General features: G+C 44.3%; 1 protein-coding gene and 1 long non-coding RNA gene across 18 annotated transcripts in view; one reads left to right on the top strand and one right to left on the bottom strand.

Moving 5' to 3' along the window:
* Window positions 1–1,611, bottom strand: part of RIC3 (RIC3 acetylcholine receptor chaperone) — a 415,628-nt gene extending 414,017 nt beyond the window's left edge. For all 17 annotated transcript variants that reach the window (XM_080404793.1, XM_080404791.1, XM_080404792.1 and 14 more), the window contains exon 1: window positions 1,077–1,611. In XM_080404793.1, coding sequence (XP_080260919.1) covers window positions 1,077–1,224 — 148 coding nt within the window. In that variant the 5' untranslated portion in view covers window positions 1,225–1,611. The remainder of the gene's footprint in view (window positions 1–1,076) is intronic.
* LOC308070604 lies at window positions 1,096–2,050 on the top strand. The gene is made up of 2 exons (XR_013930780.1): window positions 1,096–1,215; window positions 1,641–2,050. It is a non-coding gene; the product is annotated as an uncharacterized lncRNA (long non-coding RNA).
* The last annotated feature ends 24,728 nt before the right edge of the window (window positions 2,051–26,778 follow it).

Raw genomic sequence — 26,778 nt, 5'->3', positions numbered from 1 at the left:
TATACAAGTTTCTTAAAGACTAAGAATACACACAGTAACCACGAAAGGGCAGCCACAGTAGTCATAGATTTCAGTTCAACATTAAGATTCTTTCAGCAGTAACTTTAGCCTAAATGTCCTTAAAAACCCCCAGTAAATGAAATCAACATCACCCAAGCATACGGTCACGTAAGAACCAGGCCGCCGGAAGGATACATAAGATAAAGTCACTGAACATGAGTGCCTGTGGGACAGCATCCAGCACAACCTCAGAGTTCTCTGCCTCACCCCCACCTTGCAGGCAGCCCTGGGCAAAACTTCTCTGCCAAGTGCTAGGCCTACGATACTAGTTACTTTCCTGAGGTGCCCTGCAGAGAAAACCAACAGTAAAAGGCAATGGGCATAAAAAGAACGAGAGATGCTTCCATGCACCCATTCCTCTAGAATTTAAGAGGCAGCACCCAGAGTGGGAGGGTGAGAAGGGCACAGCTCCAGGCTCTGAACACACCATCACGGGGCACACACATTACCAGGAAAGGGGCATGAAAGCCAACTTTAAAATACGGTAGTAGGAAACTAAACAATGAAGATGATTCAAAACAACTTTTATTTCATACACCACAACAAAAGCATACAGAAAATAATAAAATAAGAAAGCTTTCAAATAAAAAGTGATGTCACAATGAAGGAAGAAAAAGTGGTATGAGTATGTATCTTTTCAGTGGCTTTAGTACCTCACATTAAAAAAAAAAATAAAATGAAACGTGGCAGATTTGAAACTAGGGTTTTTTGGAGGGAAAATAAAAAGAGCGAGAAGAGCGAACTCAGCCCTTGGCGCCACAGGCCGCTGAGGAGAGCGGGGGAGGGGCACACAGGCCAGGCCCGCCGGCAGCGGTGCCCCCCAGAGCCGCCCCGCGGCGCAGCCCAGGCCCGCTCACCCCCGGCGGCGGCACCCCCCGCCACCCACCCCGCCCGGCCCCGGGCCGCAGCCGGAACGCGGCGGGCCGGGCTGGGGGCGCTGGCGGCGGGGAGCCGGGAGCCGCCCGCCCTCGCCTCAGCGCAGCCGCCCGCCGGCGGGGCCCGCCGCGGCCTCTTACCCTCGGGCGGCGCGGGCGCTGCGAACGGCGCGGCCCCGGGCTCCTGCCTGCCGCCGCCCCGGGACAGGAAGGTCCGCGGCAGGAGGAGGGAGACGCAGAGCACCAGGCAGGACACCATGGCCACCCTGCAGCACGTCGAGTACGCCATGGCGGCGGCGGGACCGCCACCGCGCCGTTAGGCTGGGCGCAGGCGCGCGCAGGCGCCGGGCGCGCGCGGCAGCCGGAGGGAGGCGAGGGGCGGGAGGGGGGCGGGGGGCTGGTCCCTACGGACAGGGGCGCGACCCTGTTACAGATTTGCTACAATCATTTTAATTGAAATATAGAGGAATAAGAAATATATTCTAATGAAACTAGTAGTTGCACAACAAAAGCTGCTATGAAATCCTCTGTACAGCCCTGTACCAAGGCTAAGAACTTATATTTGCTCAAAGAATGTAGGCATAGTAATTAGGTCACGTAACCATAGTTTGAAAGACATAATTAATGAAATAACTGATGAAGGAAGGAGTCTGTTTCTCTTTCTTTAACTTTCTCTAACAAGGGGCCTGTTTATGAGTTATCTAGATGGAGTGACTAAAAGAAACAAGAAGAAACAGATGGTCGACAAGGACATAAAATAGCTCAGACCGATAAGAACACTGCAAACTTGCAAGACCATCACATACCAGGCAAAAGGTGAAAAGTACACCATGAGGAAGACCTACGACCTTCCTGCCCACGTCCTGGAGACCCCTGCCCACAATTCTTGGAAGGGTTTGCGCAGGCACGAAGGACTGATAAGCTGATTAACATAGGAAGCAAGAGTATGTTAATGATTTTCAGGAAATACTATGTTTGTGCATGAATACTTAATGAATATGTATGAATAAGTTCTATATGAGATGTATGATTTTGAAACTTGGTGTGCGTTGGTCATGAGAGGCCTCATTCACCCACCCGGCCATCAATAAAGAAGTGTCTGCTTATCTACATCACATTGGTGTTGATAAGTTTTTCATTCCGAGATTTCGGTAACAACCCGGCACGCGGCTCCCCCTGCACCCCGCCACCAGCCCTGCCAGGAGCGCTGCCATCCGGCCGGGGTTCCCCGTGAGGAATTCTGTTCCTCTGAGCACATGGGACAGGTGTAGAAAAGTCCAGAGCATATTTAAAATTAATTCCGTTTACAGCACCTATCTCTGAAATTTAAAAATTGTAAATGTGCATATGTTCTCACAAGAGAGTTTGAAATTTGCAAATTTTCAATGCATTTTATTAGGTTGCCACTGTGCAAAGTCATCCTGAAACCACCACCTTACTCTACTAACCAAAGATCGAAGAGAGAAGTTCATTGTTTGTACTCGTTCATTTTCACCGACTTAAGCAAAAAAACCTGCCAGTCATGTCAAATTAATTTATATGGTTTTGTATTTCCATTATATTTATATTACACTGTGTTACTGTAGTTGAATTAGACTATTTTCCATGGGGTCTGGGCTGTGACTACTGAGTTTAACTCGCTTTACGCAAGAGCTACCCTTAATTAGACTTGAGCTGAGAGCGGAATTGCTTCAAATAACACTGCAGACCACTATGGCAGCAGAATACCACAGGCTCTAAAATCACTACAAAAGAGATATCTGCTTTCTGAACAGCTGGGAACCAGGCAAATAATTCCATAAATCGTTCCTACTGAGCAGCTCAGCCCTAGGGAGGCGGCAGCCCTTGGCCAGGTCCCACCAACCATTACCGGACTAACCTGTCTGGGCTGCCTCCTTCCACAGCTCCTTCACCCACCGCTCCTTCACTAGTTCTCCGACACCTCACAGCAGGACTTGTGGGTGTCCCCACTCTGCTCCTGGAAATAAGAACTGTGGGAACTCTTGGCGTCTGTGCCGCTTCCCTAAACTTGCCAGTAGCTCTTGATGCTGGAGGTGGCAAAGTTAACAGGTAGGGGCATCAAAAGGAGCATCACCTGGATCAGAAATGTGTCATCAGTCCACTGGCAACAAGGAAATTACTCAATCTATCACGAAAAATGTATCGTTCTCGCAGTGATGTGCTACCATGATGCACTACCGTGAGCAGCAGCTTTTGTCTCGTGGTAGAGGAGAAGCAGCTTTTTAGCAGAGTGGTGAGATTTTGCAGTTGCTTAGGTCAGCCATCTTCAGCGTCTGATGGGGCTGAAGATGATACCCAAAGCATCAGTCCTTAAGGCTCATTTCAGGCAGGCAATGGGTCAGCAAGCTCTTTCCAAGCAGCAGACATTCACATTTGTCCACCAAGGCAGTCGATTCAAAACACTGGTGTCTGGGGGCTTCCTTGGTGGTTAGGTTTGGGTGAAGCAGTTTGCCTTTCCACTCTTACCTTGTTCCTAAGAAGGTTACTGGAAGAAAAAAAGGATAACTGCTTCTGGCAGTTTTTTCAGTATTTTTCCCCATTCAAAATCAAGGAGGAGTGGGGACATCAATATGCTACAACTAGCATTTTATGTGGAATCACTGGCTTTCTGATCCCAGCATAGGCGCTTGGTCCATGGCCACTCAAAAAGCCTGCAGCAGCTCAAAGCAAAGTGAGGAATTTAATACTGGGATTATACGTAGAGACTGCATAGTTGTAATGACTCTTCGTGAAGTCTTCAATCATCAAGACTTATGTTTATAAAAAGGAGGACCTGATAAAACCCATTTTTCTTCTAGAGTCAGATACAAATTTCCTGGGGGGGAAGCGTAGTGTATGCATCTTTGGCTTCACAAAAAGGACACATCCAGTCCTTTGTGGAAGTTGCAGGGGAAATCCTTCTGGTTCAGCTTGCCATACAACCTGTCTCTAACCGCACAAAACGACCACAGAAAACGGCATCCTAACAAAGAAGATCAAGAGGATGTTACAAATTATTTTACTTTCTGGAAAGGGAAAAACCATAAATATATTTTGATCTGAATATGTTTCTCAGAACACAGTCTGAGTACCTTAAACACACCGATTGCTCACACAGGTCTCAAAAAGTTCAGCCTTGTGAAGTGGGTTTCACTCAATTTAGATTGCTTTGAATTTTGTTTGCCATCACGTAGGGAGAGATGTTTTCACAGAATTGTGTCATCACCAGTGCTAGTATTCATAAATAGCTTGATTTATGTTTCCAAACTGATATAAGTACAACCGGTATAGTATTCAGAAACAACACTTACATAGCAAAATACTTTCCACGTAGTATAATAGATTTTCAGCAGGTATCAATAGCAATCTCCAACAAATGATGCATTTTGAACTTCTGGAAAGGAGCATTAGAAATTAATTTAATTTTCTGCATATTTATTTAACCCTGATATCCTCCCACTTACCTGCCTCTCTGCTATCCTGTGCTTACCAGCTTTCCCAGTTTCTCCTTCTTGTGGGACAAATGTTGAAAAAGTTTTTAAATACAATTTATCCAGTATGAATCACACTGGTTCTTTTCTTATTTTTATGCTTTTTTTCATAAGGATATTCATGGGCTACTTTATTTTGCAAGAAAGGTCAAAAACCAGGCAATGACAGTGTGAACTGTGGAAATTGTACACGTTCATGGTACTGTCCACGCTGGCAATATCGGCATCAAATCAACCATCCGTTTGCACAAATATTTGCAACTTATTTAAACTTTTTCCTTTCATAAAGGGAGGGTCATCTTCAGAAACCAGAACCTTTTTCGCACGCGTCAGTAAAGAGTTGCAGAAGCCACATGCTATGGCCTAATGAATACCAAACTGCGGATTATGTAAAACAATATTCAACAATTCTGGAAAACAGGAGAAGCATGAATGCTCGAGTACAATTGCTGATAATTCAGTGAAGAGAAAATTAATGTGAAAGAACTTGAATGAATCATGTTAAGCCTGTCTTTTTTTTTTTTGTCTGCTCATTCTTGATTGGACACATATAAATTGCTATAAAAATGAACAATCTTTGATATAAATGTAAATTAGGAGCAAATTTCTTAACTTAATCAAACTGACAAATGACTCAAGACTCTCCTTGTATGTCTAGGTTTTGCCAAAAGCTGGGCCAGCACAGCTTCTCCCACCTAACTTAGCAAGGTGTCTTGTGCATGCTGCAAGCATACTTCTCATAGCAGAGTATCTTAGTAGTAAAGGGCCAATAATATAGTAATATCGGCAGCTTTACTACTATTAGTAGTAAAGTATTAGGTAAATACTTTAATTAGGTAAAAAGTGCCAGTATTAGGTAAATGCAAACACCAGTAGGAAGCCTGAGGGCTTTTTTTCTGAGGAAGAATGTAATGCCTTGGTAATTCCCAAATCCCTTGGTTAGTTGCAGAGCAGACAAGAATCGATAGTTAGGCTGCCACGGGCAGTACTTGCTGGGAGGACCTCTGTGGCATGTTGTGCTCGCTAGCCTGCAGCCAGGGGTTCGTGCACAGCACAAGAGCTTGCACAGCTAGCGTCCTTGCAGGATGCCACACCAGCGCTGTACCTAAGCGGTAAAAATGGGTTACATCCTCTGTGCCTTCCGCGGGTAGCCTGGAACAAGGACGTGGTTTCTTGTCTTCTGTGCGTGAGCAAACCTGTTTGGCATGCCTTCGAGTCTTCCCCGTATTGAGAACCGGAGGATGTGCCCCTAAATGAGCAGTGCTGGCTAGAGGCTGCCCGTGTGTTTTCCAGCTCCGCGGTGAGTTGGTAGGTAACATCAGGTGACAGATGGGATCGCTTACATGGTGTGATCAGGAACATATTAAAGAGGATGGTTTAACCTATGGACAAGTTGATGCCTTGCAGAGGGAAGACCCTTTCCCTGCACCTTTCTTGCTCTCATTGATCAGCAGAAAGAAAGCTCAGACTTGAATTCCGTGGGCCCTTCTGTCACAAAAAAAATAATAAGGGAAATAGTATTCTTCTCCAATTAATTAAACAAACTGATATAAATTCCTCGTTTAAGTCGTACTTTGCATATCCGTAATCTCTGCACTACATTTTATGTATACTTTACCCTTGGGTAAAAATTTGTGAGCATATAAATGCTTTCTCATATAATCTTGCTAAAGCACGCTCTTCCCTATAAATATTCATACCACTGCCAAAACATTTGCAAGCTTTCCCCAAAGGTGAAATATGTGTAATGTACTTTGCCTTCTGGGTATAAATATTATCCAATACATTTTGGTTAATATGAATACACTAATTATTCTTGTAACCCTTTTTAAAAGGGTCATCCTCATGATGTGAATTTTTTAAAAATGTAATTACAGTAATTGGATACTTAATCTAATTAAAATTGGCTTTATCTTTAATGGGAATTTTTCTAAAGAGGGAGAATGACAATTGACTTTCTGATAATCACTGTTTTCTTTCAGCTACAGGATGCATTTAGTACAGTAGGAACCAGAGAACATGGCCTCTTTACTACATGCCAGCCACCTTTAGGGCCAGTTAAACTCTAATCTTATCAATTACCGGGCAAAACTTTCACTTTACTTGGAAACAGACGCTCTTCATTCTGAATCAATTTCATTGTGGCTCGGGTACAGATAATCTGGGGAGCGTTTATTGTGCTGACTACAGTGCAAAGCCTCCCTCGGAAAAGATGCTGGATGGAGGAAGACACCAGCCTCGCAAAGCTGCCTCTGTTGGTGGCTGTCTTCAGGAGGAGCACCCGGATGGACCCCAGCGTGCTCGGAGTGCATGTAAATTCTCACTGAAGTCAACAGAACTCCAGCACAGCGATAATTGGGATTGTCTCCTGGGTGTATAACTGGGATCAGCATTTCGAGTGTGGTCTCTGAAGGCATGTTCCTTGCACAGTGTGACTGGCAGGACTGTCACTGTTCAGGAGGTGATAATTATTTGGAGTCCGCATTGCCAGTCCTTTACTGTGGGAAGCCAAGGAGGTGGAAGGCACAAGGCAATGGAAAAGCTGGGGGATGTGTAAGAATGGGACTGGAGAAGTGGGTTCATGTCGGTAGTTTCAGCGATCTGTGACATACATACACATTTATAAAGATCTGAGACATGTTTGTATTGATCAGTGGGAAATTGGTACTTTTAAGGTATAATTCACCTGATCACAGGTGGAGGTCTGCTTTCAGATGTGGTAGATCACACTATATTTTCCTTCCTTGACACTAAAGGGTGCAGGGGGTGTCTTGCCCAGAGTTTGATGGGCACCCTGTAGGTGTGGATATTGAACACCAACAACCGAGAAGCAACACAAACCCCTGTCTGTGGAGTGCATCAATTCACTTAGGAAGTGCAACAGAGTAATACCAGCATTAGAAACCAGGTGGGGTTCATAATGTTTTGCTTTCTGAATCTTTGAAGGTTCAGAAACCCAGATGAAAGCCAGGTTGAAAGAAGTAGCAGAAGAAAATTTACCTTGAGCAAGAAATGACAATGGAAATTCCCTGGTAATATGGGTGACTTTGAACTATTACCGTGAAATAGTTCAAAAACAAGGAAGAGTTTCCCTGATGGTATCAACAAACGAAAATCTTACAAAACAAACAGCAAAGACAGTTTCTGTGAGCAAATATGAGTGACCCATCTCTGGTGATGCTACAGAGATGGCAGTGTCAGCCAAGACACTTAGTCATAGGGTTGGTGTGAGCCTTTGACATATGGTTTGATCCAGCCATCAGACTGAACTAACTGGAGCACAACTAATACCATAACCTGGAGAACACAGCTTCAGGCTGAAATATCTGGGAGCAGGTCTGTTACAAAGCTGCTGCACCTTTCAGGGTCTTTAGCAAAAGGCATTACTGGAAGCCAGGCAAGAGAGAAAGAGCTGCTGAGAAAATCAAATCGACTGTTTCATAGGCTCAACTTGCCAACAATTCCCCCTTATAAGCTGATATGTTTTCATGTGACTAAAGATAAAGAGAGAGATTCCATAGAGGAACTACTAAGAAAGATAATCATCTACATCTGCACAGTGTTTGCCAAACAAACAAACAAACATTGTGTAGACCGGGCCAAATCATGACCTAGTGCAAAGAGGCCCCACTGTTTTTTGAGGCACCTCCCCCGCACTGGTATCAGCTGGGAGCGATGCAAATCACTGACAGAGTCTTTTGGGTTCCAGCCCCACAGCGAGACCCACTTGCAGGATCCACTTGTGGCAGCGTCCAGTAGAAAATCCGGACCTGTGTCTCTGGAAATGCTTTCTGTGCCTCTCACATCTGCCCAGCTGCTGCACCTGGGGAGTCTGTCTGAGCCGACAGACCAGAAGCACCGGTCCTACAGTTTCCATAGGAAGCTGGTTTTTATGCCCAGAGAGTTTCTGCTGAGCTCAGCTCTCTTACAGCCTCCTCCAGCAGACAACTGGCTAATGAACAAAGAGAACAGGTTGTATTACTGTATTTCTTTTTGGGTCAGGGTGAATAAATATGTATCTAGTTCTGTTGAGGATGATGTGAAGTAGCAGTGACTGCAGAGGAGCTGAGGAAAAGGAGGATGGGGATGATGCTGTGATTGAAACACTGTGTTTCAGCACCAACCTGTACATAATACACAGGATAGAAAAGAGGCTTCTAAGAGAGACATCTATGTATTGAGAAAAAAAAATCATTAATTTTGGAGTGAAATTAGCACTGATGAAAAGAAGCATTTCAATTAAAAACAGCTACTGGGAAAAGCTGATCATAAAATGAGTTCAAGACAGCATCAGAAATACGAAGGAAAGCCTGAAGCTTCATTTGAGACCTGCTGGTTGTCTCAAACTGTAGTTTCAGCTTATTAAAAACATTGGCCATATGAAAAAAAATTGATGCTGAGAATATTGAAAAGCATGCCATTCCCCACCAGGTTTTTTTACCAAAGTGGTATGCTTGTGTAAAAGCTGAACCACTGGATCAGGAAATCATGGCATCACCTGGTAGGCTTCACAAAGTTTAAAGCTTTGAGATTGAAATTAAACGTGGAGGCAATGTTGAACCATTCAATGGGGGCACTTTTAGAGTGCACTGGTAGATAAGTGGTCCTTTACCTGAGATGCACAGAAATGTGAATGAGGTGAGGTTCTGTTGCTGTTACAGAAAATGCGCTTGTAGGTTTGGCAGTACTTCAGAAATTTGGGAGGTGAGACAAGGCATTGTTGTAATGGTCCACAGCGTGAACTGTCTGTCGTATTTTCAGAGCTGAAGATCATTCTAGTTAGCATTTTTACTTTGGGGCTACTTTTAGCAACTCAGTACGGAGGAGTTGGAAAGATAATGGCTTGCTCAAGAGATCTGAGCTCTTTGGAAATCAATCTTTGGAGTGTCATAGGAATTCCAGTCCCTATTTACAAGGCCAGTTCAAACTCCGCTTCTTGCGGTAGCTCATGACTAAGGAATCTTGGCAGAGCCCATCTGAATGCATAGAAAAACAGAAGCAATTTGGTTGTGCAACCTGTCTTGGGTAAAAACTCTGCATTGCTGATGCTCTCTCCGGACAGGCTGACTGGGAAACTGACAGCAGACATTGCCCTAAGCATGGCAGTTGGATTTGATGATCTTAAAGGTCTTTTCCAACCTAGACAGTTCTATGAGAGAGGAGTACTGGTGGCTGAAGGGAATAAATGTGTTCAGGGAGGGAAAAAAGTGTGTTGCCTCTCTTCTTTTTGCAGACATGCAAATGTTCCTCATCCTTCAGTGGTACAGTTGCAGGAAGGGACTGCTGAGTAACCGACTTGGCATGTACAAATCCTACAATATAACAGAAAATTTTTCCTGTCTAGGATAAAACTTGAAACTTTAGAGTTCTTGTAGGTTGGGAAAAAAATCATCATAGGTATTGGTACCAGTATCAACTCGTTATACTGAATTTATTCAAAAGAAAATAAAATCCTGATGCTATTTCATAATTTTAAAAAGGAAGGACAGCTTGAAGTTACAAAAATTTTTGCAAGTGTATGACAAGGTATGGTATAAAATCTTGCAGAGGAGATTAGGTATTTCTAATAAAAGAAAAATCCTCAACAAACCAGACATGACTATTGCTTTGACCACAATCAAAAGAGCAGGTGCCACTTTCTACCATTCTACTGTCTGCAGGATTATTTCAGAGAGCAGTTTGACACCATACACAGCAAGAAATTAACAGGCTGGGCAACCAAGTGCCAGTGGATTCCTTTGCAGCAGCTTCGCTATCTTGCATGCATCACAGGCAGAAAAAAAAAATTTAATCCAAAATAGTAGTGAAAGGCTGTGCAATTTCTGGATGTCTGAGGCCAGCATCCCTGCAGCATGCAGAGCGTGATGGGGAGAAACTGTTCAGCTGGAGCTGTGTGCGGCTGGCTGACCAGGCAGCCAGTGTACCCATATCCAGCACTGCAGAGACGGGAATGGGACCAGCTGAGGCAGGTGTAGGAGCAATGGGTTGCTGTTACAGCACAGTGTGGATAATAAAGCATGGATAGTTCAGACAAAGCTGCTCCCCAACAGAGAGACAGTACTTGTAAGAGGAATTTGGGTAAAAAAACCCCCTTGACTTCAACTGGAAATATGAAAATACCCTGAAATCAAGGCCTGGTAAATTGGAAAGTAATTAGAAATGCATTCGAATTTGGGGGGTGAGGTGGGGTGTAAAATACATAGTCTCACAGGTTAGCTGGTAAGTGCAAGTGAGGAAGTATTTCATCTTTTGTAGCTGAATGCAACAGCATGATTTGGGGAAGCGGTAAGAAAGTGTTTTGCTGAAACCAGAGCAGCCTTCCCGCAGCCCTGTCACGGTGCAAACAGCAGAGGCGTGCATGAAGTAGCTGGGTCTGGAGGGGGATCTCTGCCCTGCTTGTGAGATAACACTGCTGAGCAGCTATGTGCTTCACCTGTCTGTCTACTGGGGAAGGGCAGCCCCATTATGGCTGCCCATCTCCAGCTCATTTCTGCAAGAGGGAGCTGAGGCAGGGAGAAGTCTCCCCCTGTGCTGCGGGCAAAGCCACAGCTTCATCATCCAACCGGTCTTGGACCCGCTTTGAGAAGCTGAGCCTGGGAAGAGTGTGAGAGGTTCTTACTGCAGTCCTTTAGGCTGAAGGTCGCACACAGCAGCCAGAGGTCCAAGCTAATTGATGGAAAAGCTGGCATTGAGGCACAGAGGACAACTGGGGACACGGACAAACAAAATCTGAGTAACAAAACTAACTCAGCACTTAGAGACACAGGAGGTGTGTTTGGATTTTGGGGGAAATCCCTCAGCGGCAGCCAGAACCGCAGCTCAGTAACTTGGTAGGGTGGTTAATGCTAACTGCCACAGGGTGGCTCAGGGAAGGCCAAGAAAGCAGACAAAAAAATAAAGTATCGTCTCCTTTCAGATGAAAACCACGTTACAAACCGCTTTACTGCTAAAGTCCCACGATCTGGAAGTATCTGTTTCTGGGTTACTGACTGCTGGGGGCATTAAGTAATGCTGCACCATTTCTTGGTGGACAATTGATGATGTGTTTGGGGATCTTACGTTGTGTAAAGAAACGCCAGATCACCTAGTGCACCTAGCTGTTCTCACCATCTCCTTTTGGTGAGAGTAGCCCACACCACTCCAAACATCACAGCCATTCTTGTTCCTCAGCAAAACCCTTTGATAACCACGAGCCATACTGCCATTTCTAGCATTGCACTGTATTTCAGCAACTCCTAAGCCCTTACATTTTAAGAGTTCGTTGGCTTTTGTGCTTTTAACCCCTTGCTCTTGAAAATTTTTCATCTCAAGGTGAAAAATTTGGACGCACAACTTCTGTTTTTCCAGGAGATGGCAGTGCCACTACAGAAAATAGCTGAATGGCTGCGCTCCTAAGGTGACTGTTCTGTAATTTGCCAGCTCAGAACTCACATATAACAAGTTTTGATTTTTTTTTTTAAATAGATGATCAGATAATTATACTTCAATGACTGTCAAAAGCAATAATGATAGCACTTATTACAACTTTAAAGTCTGTCTGGTTTCCCAAGGGCTCACAACAAACATTAATTCATCTGAATGGAAACAGGAGACATAATAAGGTAGTAACTCACTTCTATCACATACAGTATATGCTGTGATTAATTTTTGCTTCGCGAGTTCACACTGGGTGTTGAACCGCCCTCCTAAAACCCATCTCCTGTGCCCTTACCTGGGGTGAGCACAAGTGTTGCAAGAGTTGCAGGCAAGTAGACAGTGAACCCTGGATTCATTCTGAGGAAATGGCACAGCACATCTGGCAGCACCTGGCAGATCTGAAGTACAAAGCAGGTGAATAAACTTATTGAAAATTAATAAGGAACACAGCACTGCACCAGATGCAGTGATATGCTATCTGTATTGCTAAATAGATTGCAATATGCTAACAAGACTGTATAAAATGTATTCTTGCTGTCCTGAACTCTGTGAGTCGATGCCTTTAAGATGTGAGTTGATGGGCTTGATTTCTGATTATTTTTGTCACAACGTATTTCAAGGATTTTGTGTTATGATTACAAGTGATTTACTAAAAATAACAGGTCAATGAAAAGATGCAGAACTTACTGTGCTTCTCTTTCCATTCATTTCTTATATTTTCATAAGTCTTTCATTACAAAAAAAGGGCTCTATTCACACTAGAAAGGCTACCTACCAGTTCAGTAAGAAGAAGGCAAGCAAAGAGTTATTCTACACCCTGCTAACATATTCATATAAAACTCATCCAATTTTGTTAAGACCTTTTGTGGAGAATCAAAAGTTAGCGAAGATTGTATTGTAATTCCTCTTCCTGACCTGAAAGTCACACAGCTGGATTCAAGTAGGCCAGAAATATGTGCTTTATAGAAACATCTTGTGGTTGGGGTTTTTTTTGAAGCTCTGAAAGTTTATACTGCTGACCCTGCCCTCTGTACCAACAACCGAGTCTCTAGTAGGACCTCATGGCAGAAGACAATTTGTCGCAACTGTCAAATAGCTGGCGGAAGGAAAGATCCACCTCGTTTCATCAATGTCAGCCTCTACATTTTCCTTGTAATGGGGCAAGAGTTACGCACTGCTCGTTAGACCCGAAAGATTCTACTTTTGTGGGACACAATCAAATTTTAAATACCCTGGAGGAAAATAATTTGCTGCTTGATCCAACAGCACCTTTTGAAGTCAGTGTAAAAATGTTCATTAGCATCAATGAGCTTCAGATTAGATTCTTGTTTCATAGTCAGCGGTAATAAAACATAATTGGCTCGTCAACATCATCTTTTGCAAGTCATAGGAATTCATGGAAAGCCATGTCAACAGCGATCTCATTTATTGTAACAGCAGCAGCAGCACCCCAATGCTCTTTACAGCCTTACAAGCACACACGTTATATCATTTGCATCCCTCCTAGATGGTACTAAACCCTGTCCTATGCTGTGTGGGAACATGTCGCAGAACACTCGGTGCACTTTTCACTGGGCGGTGCTGGTAGAAGGGAGTGTAGCATTTGTGATGATGGAGATAACTAAGATACGAGAAGGAAACACAGGTATTGCATAATAACATTTTATGTATGGGTTACTTTTAATTCTCAGTGTTAATGACGATGGTGAAGTAACTGGTAATGGTACTTTGCATTACGAATGTGATGAAAGCATCAGAAAATTGATGTCCAATTTATTGCAAAGACTATGACACAACACAGGACTAAGGTATTTAAATACTAACATGTCAGATACAGCATTCCACATATTAAACTGTGCATTGGGTTAGAAGGGCAGGTCAACATTAAGAGCTAATCAAAAAGGAGGTCAGGTCCCACGACTGATACCCATCGTGTTAGGAAAAAGGAAAACATAGATCATACTGATTTCGGCCTACGCAGCATGCCAACCAGCCTTGTGAAGTTCACTGTGGGACTGCGCTGGTGGGTAAGGCCACAGCTAAGCAGGGCTTGGTAACTGCAAGTCAGTAGAGCCACCTTGTTTTGCATCCACTCACGATTTAATTCAGCGCATGTATGAAATGCTGTCATTTAATGCAAGCAATGCCAACGCAGGTGCCACGGACCGTTTTGTTCAGGGCTGTTACTCCGTATATGCAAACAACAACGAGCTGATGCTCAGTGCAATGACTAAACGGGCCAGGTACGTGTGGAGTATGAGGCATCAGAACTAGCAAAAACAGCACAGCAGGTTTTTGTCATACATGAGAAACAGTCAAATACCAGTGGTAGAAGATTTCTCGTGCCCATACCTGACAGCACGCAAACGCACAGACCATAAAACGAAACCTGGAGGAACCCTCTCCTCCAGAATGATGGAGCTGGAAGCAGACTAGAAGAATAAGACTGATAGGGTGTTCGTAGTCATCCATTGCCACCAAGGTGATTTTCTGAAATGAAGCCCTACACCTTTGAAGGCGTGTGCACCTCCCGCACCAGCTCAAGTGCAACTTACTCTGGGGTGAGATTCAAGCCCAGCTCCATACAGCACACCCAGCCCTCTGCAGCGCCAGGCAGATCAAAGAGCAGGACATTAACCGAGGCCACAGGGTTCTCGTTAGTTCTGGGGCAGTTGCTTACTTTCCATCTGTCTTTACTTAAGTCATTCAGACTCTCTGTGCCTTTTTTATCTGCTTGGTTGGGCTCCTCCAGTTGCTACCAGAACTTCAGCTATGGTCCCAGTTTTGTATGTTTAGGGCTTGGTTGATGCCACTGGGCACAACAGTATTGCTACTGCTGATAGAGGGTTCCCACAAACAGGAAAAGAACGACACGCACACATTTTGCTGTAGAAAGTCCCCCTCTCTGTAAAAGGGGGAGGCAGCCTCAAAGAGAGACACTGCCGCTGCAACAGCAGGGGGATGAAAGAAGAGTCAAGGGCTTGGTGAAAAGGGTAGAAACGATAGCCTAGGCTTTTCAATGGTAAAGGCTGAGAAGGCATTTAAGTTTAAATAATCTTTGGATGTGCAGCTGTAGGGACAGTTAATACAGAGTTCCCATTAAAAATCTCTCAGGAGATCTTGTAAGATTAAGTAAAATTAGCCCAAAGGCCCAAATTCTACCTGCAAATCAGGCGTCATCCACTGATATTAAAAAGCCCCCGAAGAGCCCAAGATGAGAGCAGCCGTGCGGTCTGGCAGTCACCCCGCACTTGCCTTGCCCACCTTGCCTGCCCCTGCAGCACCGCCTGCCCATCCTGCCCGCGCTGTTCAGCCCCGGTCCCGGCCACCCTGCCCGCGGACTCTCCAGCTTGTGGCTCCGCTGGCGTATGCGGTTACACTCTGACAAATGCCGAGAGAAAAGGCAGTTAGCTGATCCCGCCAGGACCAAGGCATGGAACGCCTTACACAGCTGCTCTTGGAAACCTGGAAATGCCGGGCACCACCTTTTGGCTCGGTGTGGCGGGGAGGGCTGGGCTGGTGGGCTCCCACACCAGCAACAAGCAACTACAATCTGTATGTCTTGTGTTTCCTAACTTGTTACAACTAAAAACAGACGTAACTACAAAACCCAATGCTCTCTATTTTACATTAAGTGATTAAAAAGAAAAAAAAAAGAGGAGAAAAAAGAAAGAAAACCAAAAAAAGGTAGAAAACACCAAAAGGTTATTAATGAGTACCAGCTGACGCTGCAGGTTTTCCATACTTTCCCCAGCCGTCCCCATCCCGCCTGTAGGCTGCACAGAGCATCGCGTGGTGCCGCAGCCTGCTTTCCAGGGCGACGCAACTACAGCGATGAGGCACCTCTCCCACCTGTGGACAGATATCTGGTGGAACCACTGCTGAGAGGGGGGGCAGGAGATCTGCAAGCCGTGGCTTTGCAGCGTGCCCAGTTCATCTAACGCACCGGCCAAACTTTTTATGCCAGTCATTACTGTCTGTATTTGGCCAGCGCCAGCACTGCCAAGTACCTGCACCTGCAAGTAATTCCCTAGGAGCTGCTGGCATTGCTGGTGTGGCTTGGAGCTCAGCAGCCTCTCTGCTGGTCCATTAACTCCGAGAGATGTTTGTTATGAAGCTAAAATTTATTCAACCAAATCTCACAAAGAGTAGAAAGTAGAAGATAAATATTAGGGCTGCACTTGGTAGAAACTGCAAAGAATACACTGCTTACCAGGGTAGGTGAATGCTGTTTAAACCTCACCACATTGCTACGAAGCACAGCAGCGTTTTCCTCTCTGATGTTTAAGAATATTTCTGTGCAGAAGTTTTTTTGTTTGGTTGTTTGGTTGCTTTTTTTTTCAGAAGGACTAAAAATTAGTACCTTCTCTTTTAGAGTCAGATTAATTCTCTGATAGTTTATAGGGCAGATGAGTGGTAGAAAATACATACTTTCAGACAGTAACTTGAGCCAGACCTTTGGTGGAGATCCTCAAAGTTAGCTAATGTCCCATTAAAAATAAAAAATTGCACCAGTGGGAGTTGCTCATCCTTGCTGCAGCCACTGGAAATGCTGTAACCAGTTAAAGGCAGGTGCCGCAACACTTTGAGGACCAAAGCCTTAAGGCCAGATGTTAAAAGCTATGGATGTGCCTGGCTGATTTACAGCGCACCCTGGGGCAGCCCCACGCAGGCTTCCAGGCCACCTCGGTGGGGCCATGCTGCTCGGGGACACCGGCAGGGCTCTGACCCCGCTCCGTGTCCCCGCGCTTTTGGCTGTGGGTGCTGGCAGCGACCAGATGTGGCTGCGCTCACAAAGCTGCAGTGATCTTAAGGACAAAGCTGGGGCTCTTAAATCTTGCCAAAATTCAGTGGGATTTCGGCTTAGGAGGCTGGTGGGTTTGAGGATGTTCAGGTGCCTCAGCCTGGCTGACCAGCTGGTTGGGGCTCAAGACGTGGTGTCTCTGCACGGATCCATCCCGCTGCACTGGCAGATAGTCCGAGACATGGCGTAGCTTCTCCAGGAATGCATCTATACACATCCATCAGCAATAAGGGACAGTTTATAGATCTGAAGAGAGGATAATGGGAGGCCGGTAATTTAAATTGTAGTACTTAATTGGAAGTAAGTATTCCTAGCATCCTCTTAGTTTCCTAATTGCTAATATACTTAACACTGATTTTATCAATAGTCCATGATATATAAAATTACTTCATATCATCTCATTAGTTAATTAATTATAGGGGGCACACATAACAAAGCCAAAATAGACTGAGGAGCCAAACTTCTTGAGCGAAAGGAGCAGCTCTGTCTCCAGTGCAGTGGTGCCAATTCCCACTGGCCCACATGTTTTTCAAGGTGCTTATTCACAGCAATGCAGCTTTGCAAAGTACAGTAGGAAGGAGGCGAGGCCACCATGCCAGGACCAGTCCTTCTTTTCAGCTTTTTGGGACTTTATCTTTACGGGCAAAGAAGTTCCTGGGTGAATCGCAGTTCAGAGCTGCAGCCAGAAGAACTATGGCTGAGCAAAAGACACTACATAATTAAATTTTACATATATACACACACCATTTTTTAAAAACGCCTCGAAATAGCTGAACAAGTATACTAAGAAATAGGATATAAAGTTAATTTTTCAATGAGAGTATCTTGGTTAGATCAAAGGAGAAAAATATTAGTTGTAACTACCCAATCAGGCACTCTAAACTGTGTTGAGTGAATGCCTTCTGTACAACTGGTTTTGGTGAGAGTGAAATACCATATATTTTTCCTACATTATGCAAGAATTAAGTCAAATGAATGCTTCCAATTACCCAACCAACCAAAGTCATTTCAAGCCACCACATTTAGCTTCTAAAATAAGTCTGGAAAGGGACAGAAGGCCATTTAATGTAGCTCAGCTGATGCCCAATGAGCCTCTATGTGATGGTCTGTCCGTACCTGGAGGTCATCCCATTTATTTACAAGTAAGGTTAGGTGGGATCATTCTCTAGTTTGCTTTCTTGTCTGTTTGGGTTTTGTTTTTCTTTTCTTTTTTCCCACCTTTTTCACTGGTGAAACTGGGGCAGGAAATGGAGGAAAGCTCCTGCTCCAGGTTTTTGTCACACAGCAGTCTTTCCTTTTACTGTCCAGTAAGCCAAAATTTGATCTATTCTCTATTATTAACATCATCTACAGAGCAAAATGATCACACTTTCTTCCCAACATTGACAAATGAATGGTTTCGTTTTCATCTAGGATCTCCACATATGTGTCTTTTACAGGGCTGGAGACACCTCTGCCCAGCCTGTTCTGTCTTCTGTGTGTGATATATATAAAAGTATCTTTACCACCAAAGAAAATGTGATCACCCCACTAAAGTGGGCAATGTGAATTCTAGATTTGCAGCCTTTTAATTTATTAGCTACAGAGAAACCTAAACTCCAGTGTTTGCTTCATGGTGATTATCCTTCTGGGGATAAAAAAAAAAAGCACCATTTTTATTTTTACCCCAATTTCACCATTGCTTCTCTGTGAGCAGTCTATAGACAGTGTTGCATGACTTTTTCCTCCTGTTGAAGATAAAAGTGAGGATTCTTTGCAGCCAAAAACTGTTATGACCGCCGCTGCTTGTCCCATTTCTTCCCCCAGCCTACACTTACCCCTCTGGTTTCATGTGGTGATTTATTGCTAAAGAGCGTGTTTTCCATTAGAGGAGAAGGGGGGGGAGTACCAAACCAAGTCCAGTGGCAGTGGCTGTATTCAAAGTGTAATGCTTCTTATCACAAATAATTTAAAAAATGCAAGAACCCCAATTTGCAGCTAGGAGGCCCACTTGAGGGATCAGTTAAAATTTACTCCTTTATACGCATGCCAACTTTGACTTCAAAAAGACTTTATTCCCAAGGATAAACAACCCAATATTTGTGTAATATAATTAAGTGAAGGCATCTTTAAATGTCATACCAGCTTGTGCCATGCTTTAAATTGTTATGCATCAACAGAATTTAACGAGATGGCCAAGGATCCTGCTTCCTGCGTGAATGCGATAAGCCACAAATACTGTATAGCTCTTTAATAGATTGCCAAAATAAAGCATTTTGTATGCAAATTATTCATGGAGTGGCAAAGCTAATATAGTGCCAAAATTACACCCACTGGTCCTCTGCAATTAGTAGTTAAGTTGAAGTATCTTCAAACTGCAGAATTTCTTTCAGTGTCTCCCAATACTTGAAACATCTTTTCATTTTTGAAAATAGGAAATAGCAGCTTTTATTTTCCTTTTAAGGTTTTGGGTATGCGCGCGCTATAGCAGAGAATTGGCGAGCAGGATCTAATCAGAATAATTGCACATAGGCTACCCGGGAAGTCAATATAAAAGTCCAGTAACTTGCAGGAAAGTTGAAGGAGAAAGAAAAAAAAAATAGTGATTTCCCGCTCCTCGGCCCATGCCACTAAAATAAAGTATGTGAGCCCTGTGAAGTCGGGCTGAAAAACCACAGCAAGGCTGAAGGGAAAACACAAGCATTTGGCTGCTGGCTTGGAAGGGCCACCGGTGCCCCTGCGTATGGCACCTTCCCATCTCCTCCAGAAATCTCCCTGTCCAACAGACACCCACATCACCCACGCCTCAGGGTGCACCAGGCAGAGGAGGTGCCACCACCAAAGGCTGGCATCTGTAAATCATTTAACCTATAGCTTTGCTGGCAAAAAATCACCGGCAATGGTCTTTTCCAGCAGATTCAGGGGTAAGCCTTCCGTAACCGGGAGTCTCTAGTTTCAAGTTAAGTACAGAAATAACCGACAGGCACGTTGCCTGGGAAATACTTGCAAAATTCTCCATTTGTCTTCTTAAGTAACTATATTCTGCCCTGAACACCAGCAACAGGGTTCCTTTGTGAGAAAAGGAGAAAGAGGGGGAGAAAAAGGATTTCCCAGTCTCCAAATGTCCAGTGAAAAACCTCTTCCCTTCTTCTTCAGCTCCCCAAGGTCATCCCCCAGGCAAACCTGGGGCTGGCGAGGCAACCGCGCAAAGAGGGGGAAAGCAGAACTGCTCCTTGATGGAAAAGTTTTTGGAGAAACTTGAAACAGTTGAATTAGGTGACAGCAAAGTATCCCGGCAACTTTTACCCTCCTCGGTGTCACCTGCCATAGCGCATGGAGAGGAAGCTCAGTGGAGAAGCGGAGGGGCAGGTAGGTCCCGTAGATCAAGTCCCCATTCTGTAGAATGAACGCCAACTGTATTTTTCATTTACAACCTAATCATCAGAAGAGTATGGTGTGCACCAGGGACCTGGGACAGTGATTTAAGGAGTCTGTGTCAAACTGCACGGACCTAGACGGCCTTTCTAAGCTAACCTGGAGGATTTACTACCAGCCAGCAACAAATGTAATTTTGGTCACAAACTGTTTTATGAAATGTTGTGGAATACCATAAACAACGGTATTCAGTCCAGTGAACTCCAAAAGCTATAATGTACAGCATTCTCTTAACCTGGGGGGCAGTGGGGGGACCCAAACCCAAAAGATCCACTTCCATATTTTGATATCAAGGGAAGAAACTGATAGCAGGTCTTGCAGCAGAAAACTGCAGTCCCTTGGAAAAATAAATAAAAGCAGCTACCACCGTTAATAACATAGATCTTGCATTTTGTCCCTTTTTATAGTGAGGCTGGTTTAAATGCCTCTTTTTTTATAGTGATGCAGGTTTAAATGTCCACCCCGCAGAGCCACACATCACCGCAGCACCTCAGCCGGACAAGATCCAGCAGAAGGCACGGGGAGCGCGTTGCCTCAGCATCTCCGTGTGTGCCCGGCCACAGCATCCCTTGTGCCGTGGGGAGGACTTGCCAGATGCTATTGGTCGGGGTCCCACACCAACAATTTGTCATCAATTCTGTTAAAAAAAATAAAAAAAATAAAAAATGGCAACCAATGAAAATCAATCTTCTGATGCTCTGCTGCCTTAAATACCAGTAGAGCAAACAAACAGCCCTAAACAATACAGCAGAACCCATATATCAATTACCCTAAATGCTCAAGCATTTTTACTTCACAGCCTGCAACATCCAACTGTGGTACCCGCACCCACTGCACGGCGATGATAATGGTGCCGTATTGTTCCTGGGCGCCTGGCGGCCAGATAAGGGCTGCCTGCGCTTAGATGATAATGAAAGTGGGCAGACTTAACATTGTGATTGGAAAATTTCTTGGGTCTCAGAAAAAGGTTCTATTAAGCCCACTGACCCCAATTGAATATTAATTAGCTAATTAACAGATTTATTGTTCCACGCAATTTCTGGAGAGGCAATTTTTTTTCAAGTGCCATTATTTTTTTAAATTATTTTTTGCATTGTGTATAATTGAATCTTTGCAGCTGCCAGCATCTTCTGCATGATTTGGCAAAAAAAAGAAAGAAAAAGCACTCATAGCTTTCCCTTTTTTTTTTTTTTTTTTTCCCAGACCCAAATGCTCCAAATCTCTTTAGCAAGTATTTTGGGGTGGGGGAGGAAGGGAGGGGGAAAAGAGGCAGCTGATTTATGTCGCGTTCTACACAATTTTTTATTCTTAAAAGCTTAACTTAAAAATGTCCACACTTAGGTTTTTTTTCCCCTGTTATGATTCACTGGGCTATGTTTTACCCTGAGGTTACTGCACAGTGCACTACTACTCCCAGGAAAGACACTGAGGTCTGTGCCCTGCCTCTCTGCAGACATCCTTTTAAGCACTGCACATCTTTGCTCTCATCTTAACTGTTTGCTCCTGCTCTTTTCTGCCGCGCAACTCCCTGTTGCCCAGCTGAGGAAGCCAGGGGACTTGGGCGAGCTGGTTGCTGCCCTTCCCGCAGGAGGGTCCCTTGCATGCACCAACACGGTTGACATTTTTTTTGCAAAGTATTTTTCTAAATGCTGAATTATTGGTAAAGAGAGGTGAGATGCTATTTTACCATATGGATGATTTCTGACCATTTAAAAGAAGTTTCTTTGGCATAGACCGCTCCAAGAGCTTCACACTCAAGTGAGCGAGGGCCCGCGGCATTCTGGCACTTGACGCTATTACTGGGGCAGGGAGGTTGTTGCAGATTTCTTACAAATCATTTACTGTATCACATCTTTTCCTCAAGAAGCAGGCTGTCTCTTACACCGTGGTATTTTTGTGAGTGCTCTCCAAAGACACTAATGTAAGCATTCTAAAATTCCAGAATTAAAAATCAAGATACTCTTAAAACGTTACAAGCTGTAGTGGAAGATGTCAACAGAGAACATCATTATCCCATTAAAAACAGAAAGGACAGACATAATCTTGTGTTAGAGACCACAAAACATGCAATCTATATGGTGCAAGAGAGCGTGCAGATCTCTGAAGTCCATACACCTGGGCTTAGGGCTACTTCTTGGGTCCAAATCCAGGGTTTGCGTAATCTGCTGTAGCACGTGTGGCTCAGAACAGAGACCTGGGTCTCCTAACAGCGTCGTCTTTTATGGCATATGTCTTCCTGCTCTGGGTATCATGTAAATGCACTGGGACAGCTATATATTAACAACATGCTTAAAAATTACAAGAAGAGGCCTCCTGCAGAGGCCTGTGAAAAGCTCTTTGGCACCTACAGAAGTGAAGCCACATTTGCCTGGTCCCCCTTGGACAGAAGAGGCAACAAGAGGGACAAGCTCGTACCTGCCACAGCTGCAGGTGGGTCCCAGGACAGCGAATGCTCACAGATAGTTCCTTCTCCGTTTCCCCCTCAGACCGGTGATTTTTCTGTACTTTTTCTTCTTTTTTTTTTTTTTTAATACAACTGCCCATGTTCAATGAAATACTTTGTAACTTTTAAGCAGGTCATTCTACAGCTCGAAGTCATGGTTGGAAACCTGTGAAACGTGTCCTTGATGACTCAAGACACTTTGTGGATCCACAGAAATGCTGGCCTGTTGAATTAGATCAAAATACATCGTTGGGTATCTCTTTTGATGGTTACGGGTGACACCAGTATAGGTTATGGACTATATACTTGTACAGTGACATGGAAAAACAGCTTGTCACCCCATTTCTGAGGGGCAGACAGACACTTCTACTCAACATCCAGAACTAAGTTGCATGACCTGGAGGAGGACAAGCCACCAAGAGGCAGCTCCAGGCTCTGGCTAGATTTGGATCCAACCAACAGTTTTATCAGTCATGGGGAGCAGAAGTGCTGGTATCTTGATGCTCTTGTCCATTACAGAGAGATAACTGAACTGAAATATTCCAATCTGAATAATACAGGGCCCACGTTCACAGTGTTTGCCCAAGACCTACCCCTCAGGTCCCATGTGATGTTCCTCACAAGACTGGCCCAGGGGAATCAAGACATTTTAATGAAATGTGGTTGTCAAACTTTTTATTTAGATTGCTTCTTCATATCCTATCCTGAAATATGCTAGTCAGGGAGGTAGCGTCTAAACCACATGATCATTTACTTAAAAATATTAGATGAAGTATTGCTGGGGCTCCAAAAGAAAAATAATAAAGACTCCGAGAAATGTAGTTTCTATTTAAGTATAAAACCATAAGGAATAGGGAAGGAGAAACACAAAGCTTGCACTAGGATTATAGAGATATGTGAACTGTGCCAGTAAAGAGCCTGGACTAGACTCATCAAAAAGTTGGTGGATATTATTTCATATTGACTTTGACCTTGTACTCTAATGTAATTACTAGGAACAATTTAAATAACTTACTTTTTTTTCTGGGGGGAAAAAAAAAAAAAAAAGAAAGCATTTTCCATTGCTTAAAACTGGAAAACAAAATGTTTGATTGAGGTCATCTTGACATCCATTAGTGTGATAAATGAAGTGGAATTCAAGGCTGCTCCATTATCAAGGTTCATTTTCGTTGTTCAGATCTGGTTTCCCCCCCTCTCTCCCGCTCCTTTTTTTTTTTTTTTTTTAAACAACATGGCCTCAGACTCAAGGCTGATTACAATAATTACATTTTCTACCCATAATAGTACAAATGATTCAAAGAGTTATTCAGAATGTTTCAATGTCAGCACTTAGATAAATGCTCCTTCTTTCCTAGGGATTGCATTTTTTATGCAGAAGGTTAGTTAGCAGTGGCAATAACGGTATAGCTGTCAGAAAGCCGTGAATTTACATGCCCAGTAACTACATTCACAATTGTTTGGTACTCGGCGTGGCAACGAGACTGAATGGGATACCAGATAATTTATAACTGTTCCCCAATACAAGAAGAACAATTATATTGTGTGCAGTATAAAATGCCCATTATTTAGCTCAATTTTTTAAAATTATTTGAACAAAATGCCTATCCTTTGCAGGGCTATTTTCTTCTTGGATCTAATTAGATACCCAAGGAATACAGGATATATAAATTTTAGCCAGCAAATATATTTATGGAATTTTAATTCGCTTCTTGTATACCTCAGCCATAAACCTTGTAAGCCTTCTTTGGGAGGTTTTTAATCTTAAAGGAAAAAAAAAAAAAAAAAAAGTGAAAGAAAGCAATAGTTATACAAAAGGTAGCGCCGTTTTTTCTGATGAGCAGCAAGACCCTGGCTGTACATCTCTCTTCTCATACAGTAAAATTACTGCTGTGTGTTTTATAAGAACAAGTTTGTTTCTGCAGACTTGACAGATTGCATCTCCTCGTAGGAAGAGCGGGGCTGGTGTTGGGTAGAGTGTCAGGGGGGCCTCAGGGAGACGGGGTCCAGAGGACCCTCCAGCGCTGGAGATGAAGCCTCCCCCCACTGCCCCAAGCCTCCCCTTGGCTTCCCAGCGAGCAGATTACATGGCCGTGGAAGAAACCTTTTTGTCAAAATCCTCCATGTAGTAATTTTAGCATCTCACAGAAAACAAAACAAATCCGCAAACAGTTAAGCAGCTCATGAGCGCCCACCTTCCCTTGGGGACCTTGCAGTGCTCGCCAACGTGGCCGTGCCACGCACAGTTCTTTGCAAAACATGGAAATACCAGCCTAGAGTGCAAAATCAATTGCCATTAACAAGGGCGGCACTTTTCCTCACTTTCTTCCAAAAGTGATTTTCAGGGATAAGCAAAACACATCACCGAGCAGGAACTGGAGGAGAGTCAGGTTTCACCAATTTCTGGATAATTTGCACCAAAGAGGAGTTCAGGTAGAGAAGGGAGGGACAAGACACGGACAGATGTCAGAAAGCTTAGACCTCTTGGTAGCCAGGCCCTGTTTAAGACATCGTCAAAACTTGAATTTTGCCAATTTTGAAAAGAAATTAGCCATGCTATTACCAAGACGGGCTTTCAATCAAAGTCTAAAATTAGGCTTTCTTCTCTTGAAGGAAACCTTACAATATCTAGTGTATATTAATCTAATCCAGCTGTCTAAGACTTGGTGTTGCTCATCACAATATAGCCAGGTTGCAAAACACCGCATTAACCCTTGCCTTGGGAAGGAGGCCTGCTATGGAATTGCATCTGCATCTAACTAAAGCAAATCCCGTCACGTCTCCTAATAGGAAAAAAATTATCCAGGGGAGGCAGCAGGCAGGGGAACGGCTGCGGCGGTGTCCTGCGGCATTTCAGCAAGGCTGTACTGCAGCAGCTCCCACCGCCCCTTCCTTCAGGGAGTCCAAGGGTACAGATGCAGGAGAGAGCTGGGCTGAGAGGCTGTGCTGAGTGCAATTCATTTATATCTCCATTTAAATAAAACCCTCTCATAGTCATAGCTTGGGATGAGACAGCACCACTTGGCAAACAAAATTGTATTAAGTGCACTCCACTAGAAATGTTTATACTTTGTCCCTGAGAAATGTTTATGCTGGAGTACAGTATTTAACTTATCAATTTGAAAATGAATGACGAGGAGAGGAGTACAGAGGTTTTCTTATTTCAGAAACATTTGTTAAGTGCCTTTCATTTGTGACAGCTCCAAAGTCAGGGTAAGTTGCCTTCGTCTGGAGTAGTCCGCAGTGGCCAGAGCAATGCTGAGCGTGCTTCTGGGGATGCTCCAGCAAATGTATAGCCAAAAAATGAATGACCGTTTGGGGAAATTTCTGCACTTCTGATTAAATTCCTTTCTTCTGACCCTCTCCTGGTGCTGACTTGGCCTCAGGAGCCTAAAATTACATTGCAGCGGCTGGACCAGGGCTTTGAAATGTATGAGATTTACCTGTGAGCATGAATCTCCAAAAGATGCTCTCAGATAATATCTCCTGGTTGAACTCCAAATTCCCAAAGGTCAATACACCCCAACACACCCTCCCCCTGCATTTCCACTGCAGGGTGCCGGCACACACGTTTGTGTGTCCGCAGGGGTGCTGGGGGAGCATAGGCCCATGTCCACGATCCACACAGCAGAGCTTTTTCTTGCCAAGGACAGATGGCCTTCTGCTCTAAATACTCTTTTTAACACGAAGAAGAAGAAGCAAAATTCCCACCTATATGTACCACCTCAGTCTTTCTTCCCCTGCAGGTTGCATGGGATAAGTGTAAGCTAACAGGATCCTCCCATAGGTTCCTCTCTGGGATGCAGGGCTGCGGATGCTCCTGGACAGCCCATTTTACAGCCAACCAGAAAGTAGACCCCTTGCTTCCGACAGCCCCACGAGGTACCCAGCCATAGCCAGCAGCAGGGTCACCACCCTCCCTCCCACCAAGCAAACTCATGTCTCTACATCTGGGGGGTCCGGGCTTGCGCAGCTGCTGGCCGTGCCCATTGCCGGTGCGGGTGCTGCTGCGGCTGCGTTACTCTGCACCCATCTGGGTCAGCCCGCATGGCACAGCCATGGAGACCTTTCACTTGCCCCAGAGTTCAGGTTTCAGTCTGTGAAAGAATAAAGCAGCAGCTGAACTGGCTCACTTTTGCCAACAGGTCCTATTCCGGGCCAAATTAACTGAGCTGAGTCACCAGGAACATGTTTTTACCCAAATGCAGACCTCTCTATCCCTGCGTGAGAGCCCTGGATACCAAACTGCTGAGCTGGAGAACCCAGGTTAAATTGTAT

The sequence above is a fragment of the Falco punctatus genome (assembly GCF_963210335.1).
Source record: "Falco punctatus genome assembly, chromosome: 10".
In the NCBI taxonomy this organism is placed as follows: Eukaryota; Metazoa; Chordata; class Aves; order Falconiformes; family Falconidae; genus Falco; species Falco punctatus.
This window is presented reverse-complemented; position numbering and strand designations above follow the sequence as displayed.